This window comes from Microtus oregoni, unplaced genomic scaffold (genome assembly GCF_018167655.1).
Source record: "Microtus oregoni isolate MIOR12 unplaced genomic scaffold, Mior012 000052F_000, whole genome shotgun sequence".
In the NCBI taxonomy this organism is placed as follows: Eukaryota; Metazoa; Chordata; class Mammalia; order Rodentia; family Cricetidae; genus Microtus; species Microtus oregoni.
Window position 1 is genome coordinate 4,552,653 of NW_024543812.1, and position 22,690 is coordinate 4,575,342.

The following is a 22,690-nucleotide window of genomic DNA, read 5'->3' on the forward strand; positions in this document are numbered from 1 at the left end:
TCTTTCAATTTATCTGTCATTTACTAGGTAACTCTGATAACTGAGGGCTTAATGTAAGTTGGGTCTTTTGCATTAAAATAATAACTAGTCATATTCTTCATATAATCTTAAATAGTGCTTGGTCAACTTAGAAAAAGTTGAAACAGAATTATCACAAAACAGCATGCATCTGAATGATACGTCTTAATTTGTTTTGAAATATAAATGTATATAATTTATTTTTTTTGAAGGTATCAAGAAAGCCTTTTAATGAATCTATTTTACAAATGCACCGGAGAGTCACGCAATGCTGCCTGCATTCGATGCAATCCTGGGCCACAAGTCTGCACACTCCTTTGCAACTGGACCCGTGATAGCAGAACCTTTCATCTCGCCTTTATTGTTTACTATGACCCCTGCGTTGTCTTCAAAATAGAGAAACACCCAATCTTTTCTTCGATATGACTTTCGTTGTTGAATTACAACGGCTGGATGGACCTTTTTTCTCAGCTCTGGTTTGCCTTTCTTAACCGTGGCCATCACCATGTCGCCCACACCAGCAGCAGGAAGTCTGTTCAGTCGTCCCTTGATTCCCTTCACAGAGATGATATACAAATTTTTGGCTCCTGTATTGTCAGCACAGTTGATCACAGCTCCTACCGGAAGACCCAGGGATATCCGGAATTTATTTTTATTGAAATCATGGCCTAGAATGTTATTCGAGTAACTCCCATTTGAAGAGAGCTATAGCACACAGAAAATTTATATATTCTAAAGTTGAACAAAACTGCAACGAAACTTGCAAAGCAATTTTAAAATAGACTCCTTTCAAGTATTGTTGGATTTTTTAATGAGTTTTTCTTAAGTTTTTAAGGTTGTTTCTCACAGTTAATTTAGAACTGTTTCATAAAGAAACTTCTTGAGAATCTTTCCCAGTCAAAAAAGTGATTTTTTTTTTTTACAAAAACATGTCTTCCTTTACTCTTAGTTCCTGAGGTTAATGGAATAACTAATTAAATTTAGTAATGCAATTCCAAGTACAAATGTTATTTTTGTTGGGCAGGTTGGGAAGGAGCAAAACTCTCCAAAACTTCCACTGCTTAAATCAGAACTGAAGCTCAAAGAGTATGAAATCTCAACCAAGAGTAATTTCCTTGCTTTGTGTATCATTTACTACATTTTTACAGATGAATTGAGAATGTAGATTACTTGTTTATGGTATTTATGTGTTCTCTTAATATAATTTTCAACCTTTAAGATACCATCAGATGGATAAGAAAGATTAAATTAAATATAAGATTATTTTTAGTAAGAAGGTGTTGGATATCTGTTTGAAGGTTAGGGATAACTGGTGAAATGGAACAGAAGAAATAAAATTATAAATATACATTTCTACCTTTATTTTTCCATTTACATTCCACTATCCAATTCCCTAGCAAATTACCCTTCATTTCCATAACAAATATTTGATCTCTTTGTGAAAAAATAATAGAAATTTCAAAACATCTATTTCTTTGACCAATGGAATTAAATTCAAGAATCGGATAAATTCACACATATGTGGACAGCTGATGTTTCATAAATAAGCTAGAAATACACACTGGAAAAAAACATCATCTTCTACACATGATCCTGGTTAAAGTGGATGTCTACATATAGAAAAAATGCGAATACATCCATTCTTATCACCCTGTAAAAAAACTCAAGTTCAAGTGGGTCAAAGACATTGACATAAAACCGGACACTGAACCTGACAGAAGAGAATGTGGGGAATAATCTTGAACACACTGGCATAGCAGACCAACCAAATAGGACCTCATGAAATTGAAAAGCTTCAGCAAGGCAAAGGAAACCATCAACTGTACAAAACAGCAGCTTACAGAAAGGGAAAATATTTTTGCAAATTTTAGGAATAATACCCAAAATATATAAAGAACTCATAAAACTGTGTATCAAAAACAAATAACTCAATTTTTAAAATAGGGTATAGTTCTAAACAAAATTATCAAGACAGGAATTGCAATGACTGAGGCTCACACACCATTCTGGATAATGGATAATATTAGATGGAAGGAAAATTAAGAATAGAAAAGGGTGTTGCTTTAGAAATATTGGCCTGGTGCTTTTATGTGTTGTCTATTTAACTTAGGAAAGACTAGTCATGTTGATTAATTGGAAGACCATTACAAAAGCCAAGACATAAAATGTTGAGTCTAAATTGGAGGGAAAGCAGAGGAAATGAAGAAGACAGCTAAATATAAGAAATTGAAGAAAAAAATTGATGAGCCCCAGGGACAACTTCATAATGGGTCCTTTTGAGCTTTCATAGATACTGGCCCCATCCTTGCTTTTCCAGTTCAATCAAAAGCACAATGTATTCAGTTTCATAGTATTATACTTACATATCAGTCACTTTAGTCCTGTTTTGTTTTGTTTTGTTTTGTTTTGTACTCTGGCCACTAACTGTTTCTCATAGTTTCAAATACAGCACTCAGCTAACTGATAGAAACAGGTGCTATTCCTCATGTCGTGCCTTCTTTAGACATAAATACAATCAATGTTAATTTCCTAAGAATTAAGCTTAACATATACCAAGTATGATTTTAGCCAAAATAATGTACTCTAGCTTCTAAGGGATTTATTTTATGCCACATGAAAAATTAAAAAAAAAAAACATTTAATACTTTAAAAAAAGAAATGTTTAACATCCTTAGCCACTAGGGAAAAGCAAATGAAAACTACTTTGAGATTCCATCTTAAAACTGTCATTATGGCTAAGATCAATAACACAAGAGCAACTCGTGCTGGTGAGGATGTGGGGCAAGGGGAACACTCCTTTTGCATTGCTGGTGAGACTGAAAACTTGTGCAGCAACTGTGGTAATCAAAGAGCCAGTTTCTCAGAATGTTGGAAACCAGTTTACCTCAAAACTCAGCTTTACTACTTTTGGGGATATACCCATTTTCCATAGGCCCTTCAGGAGTGCTGCTATAAGGAGGTGTGCCCTTGTTGGAAGAGGTTTGTCACTAAGGGCTGGGCTTTGAGACCTCAGAAGCTGATCCAGTATACCACTTTCACATCTCGACTAACCCATTACTAATAATCTGTATAGCACCACGAAGTGCTGGCTTACCAGAAAGGATTCTAGTATATGTCCATCTTGGGCCATAGCTTCATTGCATCTGCCACAGAGAGGAGAGGCAAGGCGATTGCCTCATTTCCTCCCAGCATTCTGTTCTGTTTTCCCCACCTACTTATGTTCTGACCTATCATGCCAAGCAGTTTTCTTTATTAATCAACCAATGAAACAACAGATAAAGACTTTTCTACATCATTTCCCCTTTGTCTGTTTAAACAAAAAAGAAGGCTTTAACTTTAACATAGAAAAATTACATATAACAAAACAGTTATCAAGCAATAATTACAGTTACAATATCTACTTTATCTTTTATCATAAGTAAAACTAAAACTATGACTATCCATTCTTCAACACCCTCAAAGACTCCAGAATAATATAATATTACCTAATTAAACAAGAAATAAGCAACTTTCAAAACTCTAGAAATGACTGAGAAAACTCGAAGCCTGGACAGTCACCCTAAGTTCCTCTGTACCGTTGGGGCATCTATCTTTGGCCTTCAGGCCCATAGTATCCAGAGACATTTCCATGAAGCAGGAAATTTCAAAGGCAGTCACTATCTGCTGTGTCCTGCAGAATGTTTGGCAGACTCTTTCATAAGTCAGGAACCCCAAAGAATCATCTCACCTTTAAGCAAGTTCAGCAGTCCTCTTTCTGTGGGTTCTTTGTGTCCAGTTTATATACCAGTCTAGGCAAGAGCAGTTTCTTGCTCGAATGGCTATCAAACTTCATAAGGAGCCTCTTTGATGCACATCTTCCTCTCTAAGTAGATTGGTGTTGCCAGGAGCAGATGTGTCTCATTGTTATGAAAAATCTGTAAGTTATTAAAACATTTAAAATGCCATATTATGTAGTCTTTGAAAGATATGAAGAATGCCTATCTGAAATATATCTAAGCACACCTAGAAAGTCTAACTAACATGACTACAAACTTGACTATTATAGATGATTATCTATTAACAATCTATATACATTTTTACATGAACTACACAATCACAATGCCTTAGTCAAGGTCAGAAATACATATACATATAATAAGATTGACCTTAAATTTATATCAATAAAGTCAAATCCATACCAATGCAAATTATTCATATCTATATCATACCCCCTTTAAATGTAAAAGAACATTTTAAACAATATTTGGGAATATGGATGCAGTTATTTCTCTCCAAACTGCTTCGTGCTGAATGGGGGTGCTGTTGTTTAGCTCTTTCACGGCACAACCTGCTGCTAGGTTCATCCCAGTCAGCAGTTGAGTGAAGTAATTTTTTGAGGGTGTTCACAGCAATCTTCCAGGAGGGTGTGGTTTATCATACCATATTGGGATAGAAGCAATCCACAGGGTCTCGTCCTCTGTGAAAACAAAAGAAGCAACTTCTTTCCAAAGTATCATATCCTTAGATCCAAATTCTGAAGTCAAGGTATTTTCAAAATATCTGTCTTGGATTAGTTCAGCAGCATTTATAAACAAATATCTTTTAGCAGCTGTTGCCCCTTCCTCAGCATTCAAACAACTCAAAGAGAGCATAATAGCATACAGTATCAAAGTTCTCTGTGTATTTAACATCTTTGTGTGGCTTTATTTTAACCTCTATTTCTTTTCTTTTTACTTTTACTTTTTGAGACAGGTTCTCTGTATATCTTTGTCCTGGAATAACTCTGTAGATCAGGCTGTCCTTGAACTCACAGAGATCCATCCATCTCTGCCTCCTCAAAGCTGGGATTAAAGGTGTGTGCTTCCACAGCTTGAACTCACAGAGATCTGTCTGTCTCTGCCTCCCAGGCATTGGGATTGAAGGCATGTGCTACCACACGTTGAAGTCACAGAGGTCAATCTACCTCTGCCTCCCACGTGTTGGGATTAAAGGTGTGTACTACCACACCCAACTACTCTCTTTCTTTCCTTTTTTGTTTGTTTTTAACTTTAAGAACTTTAACTTTTAGCCTGCATATATATTTTAACACACTGCAAACCATTTAGAAGTTTTCTTTGTCTTTGAATCTTTCTTTTTCTGACCACACAAGTCTTTAATTTACCAAGCAATATAGGTAGGATTAAAGCCATGGCTTTGACAGCTGGATCCAGCCCATTCCTTAGCTTTCCAGGGTCATGGTGGAGGTACCAGCTCTAGCCATTTTTATTGCCAGAACTCTGTGGCATTTCAAGGTCCTTGCCAACAAGCAAGCTGCAGCATTCTGCTCACAGATCACACTCATTCAGACTGCCTGCATGAGTCAGAGTTTGCCCTGGCCCACAAATCCAGCATTTTAAAACAGCACAACTTTTTTCCTGCTACAGCTGAAAACAAACAAACATGCAGTCAGCTTTTATCAGCTCCATTTTAATGTTTTGTAGCAGGACCTCTTAAAAGCTGCAGGGTTTTGTAGCTAAAGCTGAGTTAGGAAGCCTCTCTTAGATGAGAGGCAAGCAGAGCAGACCCAAGAAATTGCTGCTACCAAGAAAAAATGCTTTACTCTATTCTTTCCCATACATTCTCAGGCTTTCTGTGGATTTAGTCATCCACGTCTGGGTGCCATTCTGTAAAAGGAGCAGAGGGCTGCATTCCTGTAGCCTGGCTCCTGGCCGCCAGGCTAGCTTATGCCCCGAAATAACAACACACAAACTGTATTCATATAAACACTGCCTGACCCATTATATCTAGCCTCTTCTTGGCTAACTCTCACATCTCGACTAACCCATTACTAATAATCTGTATAGCACCACGAAGTGTTGGCTTACCAGAAAGGATTCTCGTATATGTCCATCTTGGGCCATAGCTTCATCGCGTCTGCCCCAGAGAGGAGAGACATGGCGATTGCCTCATTTCTTCCCAGCATTCTGTTCTGTTTTCCCCACCTACCTATGTTCTGACCTATCAGGCCAAGCAGTTTTCTTTATTAATCAACCAATGAAACAACATATAGATAAAGACCCTTCTACATCACCATGGAGATTGTAAGATCCAAGGAGTATGGAGGACATCAGAAGAACAAGACCCTCTGAACCAAATAAACAAGCTACATATGTGCCTACAGCGAAAAGCAGAAAGCACAGGGCCTACATGGGTCTACACCAGGTCATCTGTGATAGTATACCTATTAGCTTCGTATTTTATGGGACGTATAACTTTGTAAATGAGTGGCTCTCTGATTCTTAGGGATCTTTTCCCTCTGTTGGGTTGACATGTCCAACTTTGATATGATGCTTTTTGCTTAATCTTATTATATTTGATTTTATCATGTTTGGTTGTTAGTCTTTTGAAACCTGCTCTTTTCTAATAAGGGAGAGAAAGGGAGTGGATCAAGAGGGTAGAAAGGAAAAAACCTGGGTGAAGTAGAGAAAAGGGAAATTATAATCATGATATATTATATGAGAAAAGAATCTATTTTCAATAAAAATTAAAAATAGAAAAAATACCCTTGAAAAATGTGCTGAGCCTTTTCACACAGTATTTATAAATTAAGAGGAATTGGAAATTTTAATATATTTGTATTCAAGAATAAAATATATCTTTCAAAATATCCATTTCTTTGATGCAAAGAACCACAGCCAAACAAATAGGGGTGGAGCTTGGAGACTACTGCAGAAGAGGAGGAGGAAGGACTGAAGAAACCAGAAGATTGAAGGACATCACAAGGAACCCACTGAATCAACTAATCTGGGCTCATGTGGGCTCATAGAGACTAACTGACAATCAGAAAGCCTACATGGGACTGACCTGGGAACCTCTACATATATATTACAATTTTGTAACTTGATCTTCATGTGCTACTCTGTGGCTGATTCTGCTCTTTTCTTGGCTTTTGAGACCCTACTACTCATACTAGGTTGCCTTGTCTAGCCTTAATATGAGTGGCAGTGTTTAGTCTTACTGCAACTTGCCATGTTTGGTTGATATCCTTGGGAGGCCTGCCATTTTCAAAAGAGAAATGGTGAAGGAGTGGATGATGAGTGAGAGGAGGGGTAGGGTCTGGGAGTAGAGGAGGGAAAAAATGGGAAAGGATATAAAATAATAAAAATAAAATAAATCTGTTTCTTAGTGGTAACTCTAACTTCATATATAATCAATTGGTCTTGTATTAGCTGGGCAACAGTCTTATGACTTTTCAGCAATTCCCTATAGTAGCTCCCTGTCAAGTCTACCCCATTTCCATCTTATGAGCTGCATGATATTCATTCTTCTCAGTATCTACCTTTTGAAATATTAACATATTTTATACTACTGTCTGACTCACTTTTCTATGCAATTCTCTTGAAATAATGATGTTTTTGTTGTCTATCTATTGTATCTATTGAGTTTTTTTTTATATCACTTCAATCTGAACTTGGGCATTCATTAATAGAAGGAAGAAAGTAATTTTGTCTTAACTTAGGATTTTAGTTTTAGTCTGAACACTCAATATGATCCAGATTAATTATCCCAAAAGGACATACCATATGAAAAACAGCTTTGTAACAACTACTATGTGAATAAAGCCAGTATCATCAGTCCAGGCCCATGTGAGCTTCTGGGAAACTAAAAAATCATAATCTACACCAAGTGGCATTTCCTGCACTTGCATGGCTTCTACATTGTTTCCTTCCTTATTAAGGTAGAATTCTGCCTTTCTGTAAATGGAGACTGTTCTTATGCTTCCTAGCCACCCAGACTCAAATAATCACACAGATACTATATTAATTACAACACTGGCCAATGACTTAGGTGTATTTCTAGCTAGCTCTTACATCTTAAATTAACCCATTTTTATTAATCTGTTTATTACCATGAGGCAGTGTCCTACCTGTAAGGTTCCAGTGTCTACCTTCTTTGCTAATGGTGCCCACCATCTGAGGCATGAAGCCACATAAGACCTAAAAACAGCTTTAAAAAAGTACTTCTAGACCTAGAAAAAAAACAGCAGTCAATTGGAGCATCTTGGTAGCCACATTTTTTCAGATAGTCTCTATTTGTTGGGAATAAGCAGAAGTGAAGCTCCTTGTAAGAGAAGGCTTCCTGACATAGAAATTGCAGCAAAAACTACATGGCTTCTTTAAGAGACAGTTTCTTGGCTCTTTTGGGAGGTTTTTCACTTAAATGAGATTTGTGAGAGGTGTGCTACTAGCTGCTTAATGATGAAAAGTCCCCTTGTATACCTGGAACTGTGGCAGTGAGAAAGGCTTGCAGAGGCAGTGAATATACCTTGACCATGTTGGGCAGGCTGGAGTCAACAGATAAGACTGGGATTTGGTCCTAGCCTGCTTAACATGTTTTAAAAAGGTACTCCTGATTAGAAATGGTTATAGATACACAATAAAGACAGATTCGGACAAAAATAAACCTCAGAACTGGTCATATGTTGCAGGGGAAAGAGCCACTTGATTGGCCTGGCTGTCTGGCTAGCAGGGGGTCCCAGTTGTTTGTCCCTGCTGCCTGGCAAGCTTAGCCTCAACTTAATGACATAGAAATCATATTAATTTAAACATTGCTTGGCCCATTAGCTCTAGCTTCTTATTGGCTAACTCCTACATCTTTATTTAGTCCATTTCTACCAATCTGTATATCAGCACGAGGTCGTGGCCTATCAGCAAAGTTTCAGCACATCTACCTCCAGCCTCAGATCTATGATGTCCCTGTGACTTTGTTTTCTTCCTCACAGAATTTAGTTCTGTCTTCCCCACCTACCTAAGTTCTTCCCTATCAACATGCCAGGGCAGTTTCTTTATTCATTAACCAATGAACACTGCACATGGACAAAAGGACCTCCCACACCATGTCCCTTTTTCTGTTTAAACAAAAAGGAAAGCTTTAACATACTAAAATTATATATAACAAAACAGTTATCAAGCAAGAATTGCAGTACCAATATTTATATCTACTATATCTTTTATTATAATTAAGGAAAACTATAACTATAAATTCTTTAACTTCATCAAAAATTCCAGAAGGACATAATATTTCCTGAGTAAACAGGATGTGCTTTGTAAGCAACTTCCAAAACTCTAGAATTTACAGAGACACATTGCTGCTGGGAGAGTCACCCAAAGTTCTTTTGCACCATTGTGTTATCCATCTTTGGCCTACAGGCCCATAGTATCCAGCAGACTTTTTGATGAAGCAAGGAATTATAAAGATAGTTCAGTCACTTTCTTCTGTATCCTGCAGAATGTCTTGCAGAGTCTTTCATAAAGCAGAAACCCTGAGGATCATCTCATCTTTAGGCAAGTTCAGCAGTGAATTTTCTGTGGGTAGTGCATGTCTAGTTCAGCAGTTCAGGCAAGAACAGTTTCTTACCCAAATGGCTAAGATGCCCATCTTTTCCTCAAAAAAATTGATGCTGCCAGAAACTGATGTGTCTCACTGTCATGAAAATTCCTAAATTCTTAAAACATTTTAAATGCCATATTCTGTAGTCTTTGAAAGATATGAAAAATGTCTATTCATCTGAAATATATCTATGCACATCGAGAAAATCTTACTAACATGACTATAAGCTTGATTATTATAGATGATTATCTATTAACCTATATTTTTAATTATACACTACATTTTTAAATGAACTACACAATCAAAATACCTTAATCAAAATCAGAAATACATACACATATAACAAAATTGACATTAAATTTGTATCAATAAACCAAGTCCATACCAAAGCAAATCTCTATAGCACGTCCCCCTTACAAACCTGAGTTTAATTTTAAACACAAAAATACAGAGTTTAACACAGCTTTTTGCTGTTTGTTGGTGGCATTCCACAGCTCCTTTAAGAGACATTTTAAAACTATACTCATATTTCCAAATATTGTTTATAATTGCTTTTAAGTGGATTTGGTCCATCTTGTTGACACCAATTGTTGCAGGGGACAAAGCTGCTTGTTTGTCCTTGGCCATCCGGCTAGCAGAAGGGCCCACTTATTTGTGGCAGCTGTCTGGCTAGCTTAGCCCCAAAATAACCACATAGAAATTGTATTAATTAAAACACTAGCTTCTTTTTGACTAACTCCTACATCTTTATTTAATGCATTTCTATCAACCTGTATATCACCATGAGGTCGTGGTCTACCAGAAATGTTTCAGCATGTCTACCACTGGTAGCAGATCCATGGCATTCATCTGATTTTATTTTCTTCCTCCCAGAATTTAGTTCCATCTTCCTCGCCTACCTAAGTTCTGCCCTATCAACAGGCCATAGCAGATTCTTTATTCATTAACCAATGAAAGCTGGACAAAAGGACTTCAAATTTTGTGTCTAAGGATATGCTACTTTGGAAAAGAGGTTCTGCTTCTGTTTCCACAGATGAGAACCTTTGTATTCCTTCCAGGCTAATGTGATTTGATGGAACAAGACCCCCTGAAAGATTTCTGTGAAGCCTAAAAATACTTTGCCCAAAAAACAACAGAAAGCAATTTGGAGAAAACAATGCCCAAATTCCCCAAATGATTATTTATTAATATTTGTTTTCATTTGAAGGGTGATATGATATAGAAATAAATACTTTTTATTGGTGAGAATCTTGGACTATTGATACAAATTTGGGTTCAATTTTGTTACACTGTGTGTGTGTATGTGTGTGTGTGTGTGTGTGTGTAGTTCTACTCTTTATTTAAGGTATTATGTTTATACATCTAATTTTAAAATGTAATGTATAATTAAGAATTATAGATTAATAGTCATTTATGACAGTAAAGCTTGTAGTTATGTTGGTTGTGTTTTCTATATATAGAGAGATATATTTCAGCTAGATAGATAACCTTCAACACTTCAAGAAACTATGGAATATGGCATTTAAAATGTTTTAAGAACATAGACTTTTCTTGACATTGAGACATGTCTGCTTTAACAGTACCAATTACTTCAGAGAAGTTGATGGGCATTGAAGAAACTCATTGTGGATTTTGCCTTCAAGGTGATAAGGCTAGACATTTGGGTGGGGAACTGATCTTTTCTGGGGTATTTTATGGTATGCTGTATAAACTAGACATACAGAATCCACAGAAAAGTGACTACTAAACTTTCTTAAGGATGGGATGTTCCTTCAGCGTTCCTGCTTCACAGAAGAAACTGCCGAACATTCTGCAGGGAACAGAGGACTGCAACTCACAAATTTTGCCATTACAAGGTGAGTAGATCTTTTAATTTCCTGCTACACTAAAGGGTCTGCTGGATATTATGGGCCTGTGGCCTCATAATGGATGCTCTAATATTACCAAGGAACTTTGGATGCCTGTCCAGGCAAGATGTCTCTGTAAATTCTAAAACTGTGAAAGTTGCTTACAATGTACTTTCTGTTTACTTAGGTATATTGTATCTTTCTGGGTTCTTTAAAGATTTAAAGAGAAATAGTAATAGTTTTTCTTAGTTGTGACAAAAAATATATTAGATATAAAACTTCAGGCTCACAAATATAAGATAGATGCTTCCTTAATTTGCCACATGTAAATAAACTAAATATTTGTATCTATAATTCTTGCTTGACAACTGTTTTGCTTATGCAATTTTACTACATTAAATTTAAAACCTTCCTTTTTATTTAGACAGAAAAGGGAATATTATATGAGATGTCTTTCTGTATATATGTTGCATTTTTGGTTGATGAATAAAGCTTTTTTTGGCCAATGGCTTAGTATATAAAGCATGTCAGAATATCCGAACAGAGATGTATAGAGAGAGTAGGCAGAGTAGCAAAATACCATGCAGCTGCCATAGAAGAAGGCACGCTGGAACCTTACCTGTAGGCCACAGCCTCACGGGAATACACAGACTAATAAAAATGGGTAAATTTGAAATGTAAGAGATAGCTAGAAATAAGCTGTTGACCAAAAAGTGTTGCAATTAATATAGTTTCTATGTGATTATTTCAGTCTGGGAAAGCTGGGAAATGAATATGCAGTCTCTGTTTATACTTTTCATATTGTGTTATTTCTTCAAATCATTAATGATACTGTTTATTGAGGGGGGGAAGCTTTATAGGCACTTGTGCCTGAACAATTTATTTTAGAAATCCCACTGATTTTAAAGAATTATTTTAATTTGTATTACTTGTATATGTATGGATAGGCATATTCCACATGTGAATATCACAATCTTTAAACCTGGAGTTATAAGTGATTGTGAGGTAACCTTCATAGGTGCAAAAGAGCACCTCTAGAAGAGCAGCAACTGCTCTTAAATGCTGAGTCATCTCTCCAGTCCTCATAAGTATTTTTGTTTCCTTTATGTATTCACATATCAGAAAATAGCCTACCTTTTATCTGCTATTATTATCCATTATGTCTTATAGGTACCTGTTCCCAACTGTCAGTGTAAGAAAAAAATCTGAGATTTTTTTTTTTAATTTTGATGTATAAGGTTTTAACTATTTTCTATTTTCTGTGTAGGCTACCAATTAAACGTTTTAAGGAATATCTCAAATGGATTTTACATTATATATTTAAAAATCCTTCAGACTAATGAAGGAGTTCTTTCTAATGAGGCAATTTTTTAAGACTATCAGTTAATATCCATGTTTTTAGTCTCATATTCACCATGAAATTAGATATATCCTGAAGTGTGAGGTTTTGTGTCTATGGTGCTTTTGCTGAGTACTGGCATTTCTTTAACTTCTTGGTGTTCAATTAAGTTTCTGCTTTCAGAACTGCGTTTCGAGATGAAATATGGTATATCTTTGATAAAAACTTGGACCAAATTTACTTTAGTAAATTTACTTTAGTAAATTTAGAAAATTTGTGACTAAATAATAGAATAAAGATTTGGTGAAAGAGATTTTTATGTGTTTTGTTAAGCTTAGCAATTTGATAAATTAAGTCAAGGGAATGAACATGAAATCTCAACATTATTACAGTAAACAAACTCTTTTCAATATTATAAACAAACAATTATAAATTTCTCTTTCAGGGCTGGAGTGATGACTCAGCAGTTAAGAGCACTGGATTCTCTTTTCAAAGGAGCTCGGTTCAATTTTTATCACCCACATGACAGCTCACACCTGTCTGTAACTACAGTTCTAAGGGATCTGGCAAAAAAAAAATAATAAAAAAAAATCTTTTTTAGAAAAATAAACAAATTTCTGTTACAGTAAAACAATCTATTTTTATGAACTCAGCATTAAAAGTTAGTAAAAATAATTATCTCATGTATGGTTTTTAAACACTAGTTGCCACAAAGATAGTTTCACTTATAATGATAATTTCAATCATCATTTATAAATCTCAGGATGTCTGCTATAAAAAATTAAGGTCAGTCTGTCCATTAACTATTTTCTATTGTTCTAATAAAACATTGTGACCAAGCCAGGCGGTGGTGGTGCATGCCTTTAATCCCAGGACTCAGGAGGCAGAGGCAGGTGGATCTCTGTGAGTTCGAGGCCAGACTAGTCTACAAGAGCTAGTTCCAGGACAGGAACCAAAAGACCAAAAGCTACAAAGAAACCCTGTCTTGAAAATCAAAAAAAAAAAAAAAAATTCTGACCATAGCAACCTGTAGAAAACATTTATATTTATTTGGACTTACACTTTCAGAATTTTGGAGTCCACGATGATGAAGTGTAGTAGTGCCAGAGAGTTCCACAACAGCCTCGAATGTAGTACAGCAAATGTTTCTTTATTTGGGGATAAGGGGAATGAAACTGCATCCAACAGAAAAGAGAAACACACACTTTTCAGCTGCACTTATAGTACATAAGACCATGCCCAAAATGGGCCTGTATCTTAAAGACTATTGACTGGAGGAGTTCTCACATCACCTCTCCATTTTACCTAAATAAGAGGGTTCTAAGTCTAATACAAAAATACATAGAATAAGAAAAAATATCAAGTATTTTCCTGGGCAAAGAAGAGACAAAATCATACATAAAATTTAGAATTACAACCAGCATGAATAACATCAAACATGAAACAAGATAAATGTTTCAATAGTGCTCCTATCCTAAGGAGCCTATGTCTTATATTAGAAATGGCTTGGGTAAGTCATTGAAGGTAAGTAACTATCACTATCTAGTCTTTAACCCCATCAAAGAGATGAGAAGGAAAATAATATTACCTGAGTAAACAGGAAGTGCAATCAAGCAACCTCTAAAATGTACAAAAAAAAAAAGACAACTGGCTACCTGGGAAATCAGGCAAAGTCCCATTTGCAATGTTGGGGCACTGAAATTTGTCTAAGGCCTACAGTATCTGACAGACCATTTTCAAAGGCAGGTAACATTTAAAAACTGTCTTACCCTGTTGATGGAGCTGCGGGCCGCTTTCTGCCTCCCAGCTCCCAGCCACTGGCTAGCTTTATATCTGAAATAACAACACACAAACTGTATTCTTTTAAACACTGCTTGGCCCATTAGCTCTAGCCCTTACTGGATAATTCTCATATCTTCCTTAACCCATTTCTAATAATCTGTGTCTTGCCCGGAAAGATTCAGCATGTAAGACGTGGTGGCTGGCTCTATCATGTCTGCCCTGGAGAGGAGAGGCATGGTGTCTGCCTAACTTCCCTTGTTCCCAGCATTCTGTTCTGTTTATTACACCCACCTATGTTCTAACCTGTCAAGCGAAGTGGTTTCTTTATTAATTAACCAATGAAATCAACAGATTGATATATGACACTCCCTTTTTCTGTTTCAACAAAAAAAAGAAGTCTTTAACTTTAACATAGCAAAATTGCATATAACAAAACAATTATCACGTAAGAATTACAGTTACAATATTTATATCTATTTTATCTTTTACCATAAAAAAGGAAAACTATAACTATCTATCTATTCTTCAAATCCACCAAAACTCCAGAAAGATATAATATTACCTAAGCAAACAAGAAATAGGCAACTTCCAAAACTCTAGAAGTGACAGAGACTTCTTGCTGCCTGGACAGTCATCCAAAATTCTGTTGTACCGCTGAGGCATCCATCTTTAGCCTTCAGGCCCATAGAATCCAGAGACATTTCCATGAAGAAGGAAATTTCAAAGGTAGTTCACTCACTATCTGCTGTGTCCTGCAGAATGTCTCACAGACACTTTCATGAATCAGGAACCCCAAAAGATCATCTCAACTTTAGGCAAGTTTAGCAGTCCTCTCTCTGTGGGTTCTTTGTGTCCAGTTTATGCAAAAGTCCAAGCAAGAGCAGTTTCTTGCCCAAATGGGTATCAAATTCCTTAAGTAGCCTCTTTGATTCCCATCTTCCTTTTGAAGTAGATTGGTGCTGCCAGGAGCAGACATGTCTTATTGTCCTGAAAAGCCCTAAGTTATTAAAATATCAAATGTCATATTCTGTAGTCTTTAAAAAATATGAAGAATGTCTATCTGAAATATATCTATGCACATCTAGAAAATCTAACTGACATGACTACAAGCTTGATTATTATTAATGATTATCCATTAACAACCTAAATTCATTACATTTTTACATGAACTACACAATCACAATACCTTAATCAATATCAGAAATACATTTAAATATAACAAAATTGACCTTAAAATCCATACCAATGCAAATTATTCATATCTCTATCATATCCCCCTTTAAGTGTAAAATAACATTTATAAACAATATTTGGGAATATGGGCTCAGTTATTTCTCTTCAAACTGCTTCCTGCTGAATGGGGTTGCTGTTATTTAGTTCTTTCATGGTATAACCTGTGTGCTAGATTCATCTCAGTCAGCAGTTGAGTGAAGTATTTTTTGAAGGTGTTCACAGCAACCTTTCAGGAGGGTGTGGTCTATCATACTGTATTGGGATAGAAGCAATCCACAGGGTCTCATCCTCTGTGAAAACAAAGAAGAATCTCTTTTCCAAAGTATCATATCCTTAGATCCAAATTCTGAAGTCAAATTATTTTCAAAATATCTGTCTTGGATTAGTTCAGCAGCATTAATAAACAAATATCTTTTAGCAGCTGTTGCTCCTTCCTCAGCATTCAAACAACTCAAAGAGAGCATAATAGTATACAGTATCAAGATTCTCTGTGTATTTTCCATCTTTGTGCAGCTTTATTTTAACTCTATTTTGTTTATTTTTACATTTATTTATTTATTTGAGACAGGTTCTCTGTATATCATTGTCCTGAAATAACTCTGTAAACCAGGCTGTCCTTGAACTCTCAGATATCCATCTGTCTCTGCCTCCCAGACATTGGGATTAAAGGCATGTGCTACCACACCCTGTAGTCACAGATGTCAATCTACCTCCCAAGTGTTGGGATTAAAGTTGTGTACCACCACACCCAACTACTCTCTATTATTTTTCTTTTTTAATTTTAAGAACTTTAACTTTTAGCTTGCATATATTCTTAACACACTGTAAATCATTTAGAGCTTTTATTTTTCTTTGAATCTTTCTTTACTGTATATCTCTCTTTTTCTGACTACATGAATCTTTTAGAAGAGGGTTAAAGCCGTGGCTTTGACAGCTAGATCCAGCCCATTCCTTAGCTTTCCAACCTCGTAGCTGAGGTACTGACTGTAGCCACGTTAATCACGCCACAACTCTATGGTGTTTCAAGGTCCCTGCCAGCAAGCAAGCTGCAACAGTATGTCCACAGACAACACTCAAGTCCTCTCTCTGTAGCTGGCCCTCCTGCCTCAAATAGTCAGAGTTTGCCCTAGCAGAACAGCTCAGAAAGCTGGCACTTCAATACAGCACAACTTTTTTCCTGCTATGGCTGAAAACCCAAAAAGCATGTTTTCAGCTTTTCATCAACAGTGTTTAAATGTTTCATGGCAGAACCTCTTAAAAGAGCTGCAAGGTTTGTAGCTAAAGCTGAATCAGGAAGCCTCTCTTAGATGAGAGCACTTGCTTGCATCTAGCAAGCAGAGCAGACCCAAGAAATTGCTGCTACCAAGAAAACATGCTTTACTCTATTCTTTCCCAAGCTTTCTCAGCCTTTCAGTGGATTTTGTTATCCACGTTGGGTGCCATTCTGTTGATGGAGCTGCGGGCCGCTTCCCACCTCCCAGCTCCCAGCCACCGGGTAGCTTTATACCAGAAATAACAACACACAAACTATTATTTTAAACACTGCTTGGCCCATTAGATCTAGCCCTTAATGGCTAAATCTCATATCTTGCTTAACCCATTTCTAACAATCTGTGTCTTATCAGAAAAGATTCAGCATGTAAGACCTGGTGGCTGCCTCCATAGAGTCTGCCCTGGAGAGGAGAGGCATGGTGTCTGCCTAACTTCCCTTCTTCCCAGCATTCTGTTCTGTTTACTCCACCCACCCATGTTCTAATCTATTAGGCCAAGCCGTTTCTTTATTAATTAACCAATGAAATCAACAGATTGATCTATGACACTCCCACATCATTACCCTGTCTTGGCAAGTTTTGGCAGTCATTTTTTCTTGTATCCTGCTTGTCCACTTTGGATACCATGCGTTTTGTCAGTGGTTGAGACAGGGGCAGTTCTTTGACCAAAGACCAGTGTTGCTAAGAAGAAAACAAGTTCCAAGTGAAATGTCTTCTGTGCCAACACTCTCTTGGGAATAGATTGGTGCTGCCAGGACCAATTGTTTCTCACATCAACAGAATCCAAAGTTCTTTAAATGACATATTCTGTAGTTCCTTAAAGTGTCTGAAGATTATCTACCCATGTGGAATACAATCTCTATGCACCTAAAGAACCTGACTAGTCTAAGTATGACAAACATGGCTAACTATTGACCTGAAATTCTTAATACCTATGTAGTTTAAAGATAGATATGTATCTTGATCAGAGGTAGAAATGTATAGTGCACCATAATAACTATATCCTAAAATTGCATCAATATACCAATATCTTAAGGAGAGGTAGAAACATGCATACATACAATATGACAAAATAACTTTGCAAAGGTTCACCAATTTTTCAAACAAAAATAGAAGCATATTCAATATAACAAATATGATTAGAATTTGTATCAATATACAAGAATCTATAGCAATGTAAATTATCTATAAATAATAGGTCACAAGTAATAATTTACTTATTATCCAATGCCATCCATTCCCCCATTTTTTTGTAGTATAACAAAGTTATTTATTTGGAGATAAACTCACAGTAAGGATAATAACTATCCACAGTCCTCTGCATGTCCTGGGAACTGGAATGAAATCCAGCAGAAAAGGAGGCCACACATGTTTTTCATGTACTATAATTATATAGTACATGAAACCATGCCTCAATTTGGCTGCTTTCTTAAGGATATTGTTGGGAGAAGTTACCACAACAATGAACTGAAGATATGGGGTGTTAGGTGTAATAGCTGAAGCAGTTGCTGGTAGTTAATATCTTGAACCTCAGGTAAGAAACTAGAAAACTGGAAATGACATGAGGCTTTACAGTCTCAATCCTCAGTAACATACTTCTTCCATAAAGGTCATACCTCTTAAACTATCTATCCCTCAATCAGTGCAACCAACTGAAGACCAAGCATTAAATTGCCTAAAATTATACTGTACATCTCATTCCAACCACCAAAGTTAGTAATGGTGGCACAATTCTATAATATCATCTACTCAGAAAGCTGAGGAAAAAGGATCAAAAGTTGAGGGCTTGTCTACCTAAAAGAGAATTCAAAGATACCCTAACCATTTAGTGAGAACTTCTCTAAAAGTTAAAAGAAGGATATATATATATATATATATATATATATATATATATATATATTATAACACTCATGAAGTATATGAGACATGATGAGTTCATTATCCAATTACACACACATACACATGCAAACACACACACACACACACACATGCACACAGAAATATAAATGTCATGTTGGTAACATGTTGATAATCCCAGTGGTGAAGAAGTTAGGATAATCATTCATTTAAGGTTAACCTTGAGTACACAAAATATCTTTTCTGAATGAATGCATGATAATTAAATGGGAACATTGACACCTTAATATTATCTTACTACATTATTAATGATAGTCAGTTCATAGAATATAGTCCTTTCACATGTTAATGTTGACAGTTTATAAATATCATTTAAGATTTAATTAACAAAAATAGTGTATGTACAATATGTTGTTTAAAAAATTATATATGCTATATAATAAATAGCTATATATACATATATAACCTTATATACTTTTTAAAATGAGGACACAATATGTGTCATTACAATCTTTAAGAATATAGTATATAATATCAAACTATGGTTATTCTATCATACTTCTCTTAAATTTATTTTTCCAAACAGAAATTTTATATACATTGGAATAGATACCATATGTATATGCATATATACATATACAAACACAAACAAATATACATATACGACCCTTATAAATTCCCAGGCCATCATCCCTTAGAATATTACAGTTGCATACTGTATTTGAAGGTCTGTCTGCCTATAGGGCATTCATTCAGATCTTGTCTGAATGAATGATTAAATGGGAAGTTGAACTTGCTATCTTTCCATTATACTACTGATGATAGTCAATTAGTAGCAAAATGATCCGTTCACCTGTCATTGTTGTCAGTTTTTCAATATTACTTGAGTTTTAAGTAACAAAAAAATAGTGCACACACAATGTATTCTTTTCTCACCCATTTCTTGCTTTGGATTGTCTTGCTAAGAAGAAACATTATGTTTTAACTTTTCCAGGTTGAGCTCTGGTGTGACACCAGAGATCAGGAAGGCTATATTGCTTTAAGTCAAGTCTAGTGCTGGCAAATGCAAAGTAAATATTTTGATGTTGTACTTGTTCTAATACCCTGAAGCTACTAGTTGAAATGAACTAAAACTTCCTCTAAAACTCTATAGTATAATGAAGTACTTCATAGTTTACCTTACTAGATTTTGGCCTGAAAATAAGGAGTTTCTTATTTACTATTTTAGGTAATTCTTTCAACATCTATTTAAAAGCACCCAGGCATCAGTACCCTACAGACAGCCAAGCCTTCAAATGCAGCGGCAGGTCCAATATTCAAAAGTAATATTGGTAACAGTTTACCACCATAGGCTAAACATACCTAACTTTTAAGTAACTTTTATGTGGTAAGATATTCAAAGACATGTTGTAATTTTCAAAATAGTAAAGCTAAAACTTCAGACTAATGAGGAAAGAGGGAGGGGACCAGGCTATTTCTATGACCATGGGGCTGAAATTTGCAAAGCAACTTCATTGTCTTTGTTGGTATGGAGAACATTGTCATTGTTAGCAATAAGCAAAGAAGAGAGGTCTCGGGTACGGTCCAATTTTTATTCATAGTCAGGATTCTTGTGACTGCATAGAAAAGTAAGTTTGTCAAGTGGTAACTACATTTTCTTTGAAAAAAAATAGAAAAATGTTTCAATAGAAAAGTTGTCTGTATATTGTGACAAAAATTGGTGGTTTTATAGATTATCAGAAGTTGACCTGGTGATTGGGGTTGGGATGTGTGCCACCACCTGGAGGACACACACAGTTCAGTTTCCACATTTGGTGGTATTATTCAGGGACTGCTTGACCTCTACTGGATTTATCTTGCAGAGTATCCTCTCTCTCCCTCTCTGAGTTTCATTTTGCCTGCCCACTCATCATCCTAAGCACTCTTCAAGACTCACTGACTAGCAGAAAGATCTTTTTTTTTTCCCCTGCTTCCTGTGAAGCAGTTAAAAATACCATCCATTGCCGGGCGGTGGTGGTGCACGCCTTTAATCCCAGCACTCGGGAGACAGAGACAGGAGGATCTCTGTGAGTTCGAGGCCATCCTGGTCTACAAGAGCTAGTTCCAGGATAGGCACCAAAAACTACAGAGAAACCCTGTCTCAAAAATCAAAAAAAAAAAAAAAATACCATCCATTTAAGCTCATGACTGCTTGGAATCATATGTGCCTGAAGCAGTATCTAATCAATCTTCTTTCCTACATGATAATACTTGTCTCCATTATCTGTCTTTACACAACCCAACATTTGCTCAGGGCTACAATAGATAATAGCACAGCACTCTGCCCTATCCTGCCAAACCCTGGTCCAGGCATCTTAAAATCTGTGCTTTTGTCAATGATGTAATTCTACTACCTGGATTCATCAATGATTACTTATGCTGCAAAGACCTTGTGACGACACAGAGCTAGGCTATCTGTGTTAGTCTCAAAATATCAATTGTTGCCTTTATGTGCAATTCCGAACCACCAATGTCTGTGCCTGTTTTGTTGACATTTGTGCCTGGTTCAGAAACCATCAAAAATGACTGACAGTAAAGGGAATTATACCTGCATAGTCCTTTCTCACTGGGAATGTTATGAGAATGACTTCATTTATGTGTGTAACTTAGATAATTCACTGTACAGGTTTTGTTTAATTGGGGACTGAAACTTTAATTAATCTTGTTCTCCTTAGACTTATTCTCAAGTCACTGCTAGAAGAATAGTGATTTGCCACAGTAAGCAGTTGCTGTAGGAAATCCTACAGCCAGTAGTTACACGTCCATTGGGGTGTGGCCTCTTATACTATTTATGCTGATAGTAGAGCATGCGTCTGGCCTCTTTTCTGGCTGCGGGATTTGGTTTCTGATCACCATTGCAGCAGAGGATTCTGATTTGTGAGTCTATTTCTCAATTCTGAGCTAGTGTGTGTCTTCTTTTAAGAATCCTTCTTCATTTGGTGCCCACATGGATTTAGACTCTACACCTACTGGGTGGATGGCCTATAGGCCTAGCTGTTCCATGGCCCAGACAGTTTTCCAACCCTGCCCACTTGGCTTGCTTTTACCTAAGTGGCTTTTTGAAGAACCCCTGCCACAGCAGAACTTACTGCTTGTGGCAACTTGAAAAATTTCCAAGTACGTGCAAGACTGCTGCATTCCCTGGTGCGATTTCCTGGCACAGTGCCTTGCATCATAGCAACTTGTGCAGCTTCCGGTTTCTGCTCCCTACCTGTACGTTCTGAGTTTCTTGTTCTGTATGTGGAATTAATTTAATTGCTTTTAATTTATTAAGTAAAGCATATTTTTCAATATTTTACTAGTACCAAGTTGGGAAACTAAAGCGGCTCAGAAAATAAAGTGGCTCAGTAACATTTCTGTCCCAATGCAACTCTGCAACCACAACATCTGTTGAACAATAATGATTATTACACTTAAAAAATTACCAGATCTCAGAACAGGTAATAAATAAATCAATATGGCATGTTACAGTAATATTGAAACATTAACATTTTGCTAATATTATGGATTATATTAGGCTTATATGGCTATGGTGATAGTTCCATTTATTGGGTATTGGGACTCAGTTTATTTCTTCATATTCTCTCATTAAGAAAGAATGTGGTACTTTTAGGAATGATAGAGTCTTTTCATATTAATTACAAACACCTAGTTGACAGGATTAATATCATCTAAAATCAAAAGTTATCTAAAAAATTAATAATATTAAAAAGCATAACATAAATTTGACAGACAAAATTGAATCCATATCTAAGGGTACTGAGAAGTTATCTGAAAGAATTTATATTGTTGAATTTGACAATCAAAATATGTTAAAATGTTATGATATATTAGCAGATAGGTTATATCTCCAGGATGGCAATCTGCATGCAACCCAACTAATGTCCATGGATGAGGCATTATCTTTAAAGGAGAATCTTCAGACTTTTAAATCACATGTGTAGAATGAGAACCAG

The 22,690-nt window shown here is 36.1% G+C and overlaps 1 protein-coding gene across 1 annotated transcript; it reads right to left on the reverse strand.

Moving 5' to 3' along the window:
• Positions 1 to 241: 241 nt before the first annotated feature.
• LOC121437328 (60S ribosomal protein L23-like) lies at positions 242 to 21,907 on the reverse strand. The gene is made up of 2 exons (XM_041637201.1): positions 21,824 to 21,907; positions 242 to 723 (listed from the first exon to the last, which is right to left on the reverse strand). Exons 1-2 carry the CDS (start codon positions 21,905 to 21,907, stop codon positions 280 to 282), a joined length of 528 nt encoding a protein of 175 aa, XP_041493135.1. The 3' UTR covers positions 242 to 279.
• Between the last annotated feature and the right edge of the window lie 783 nt (positions 21,908 to 22,690).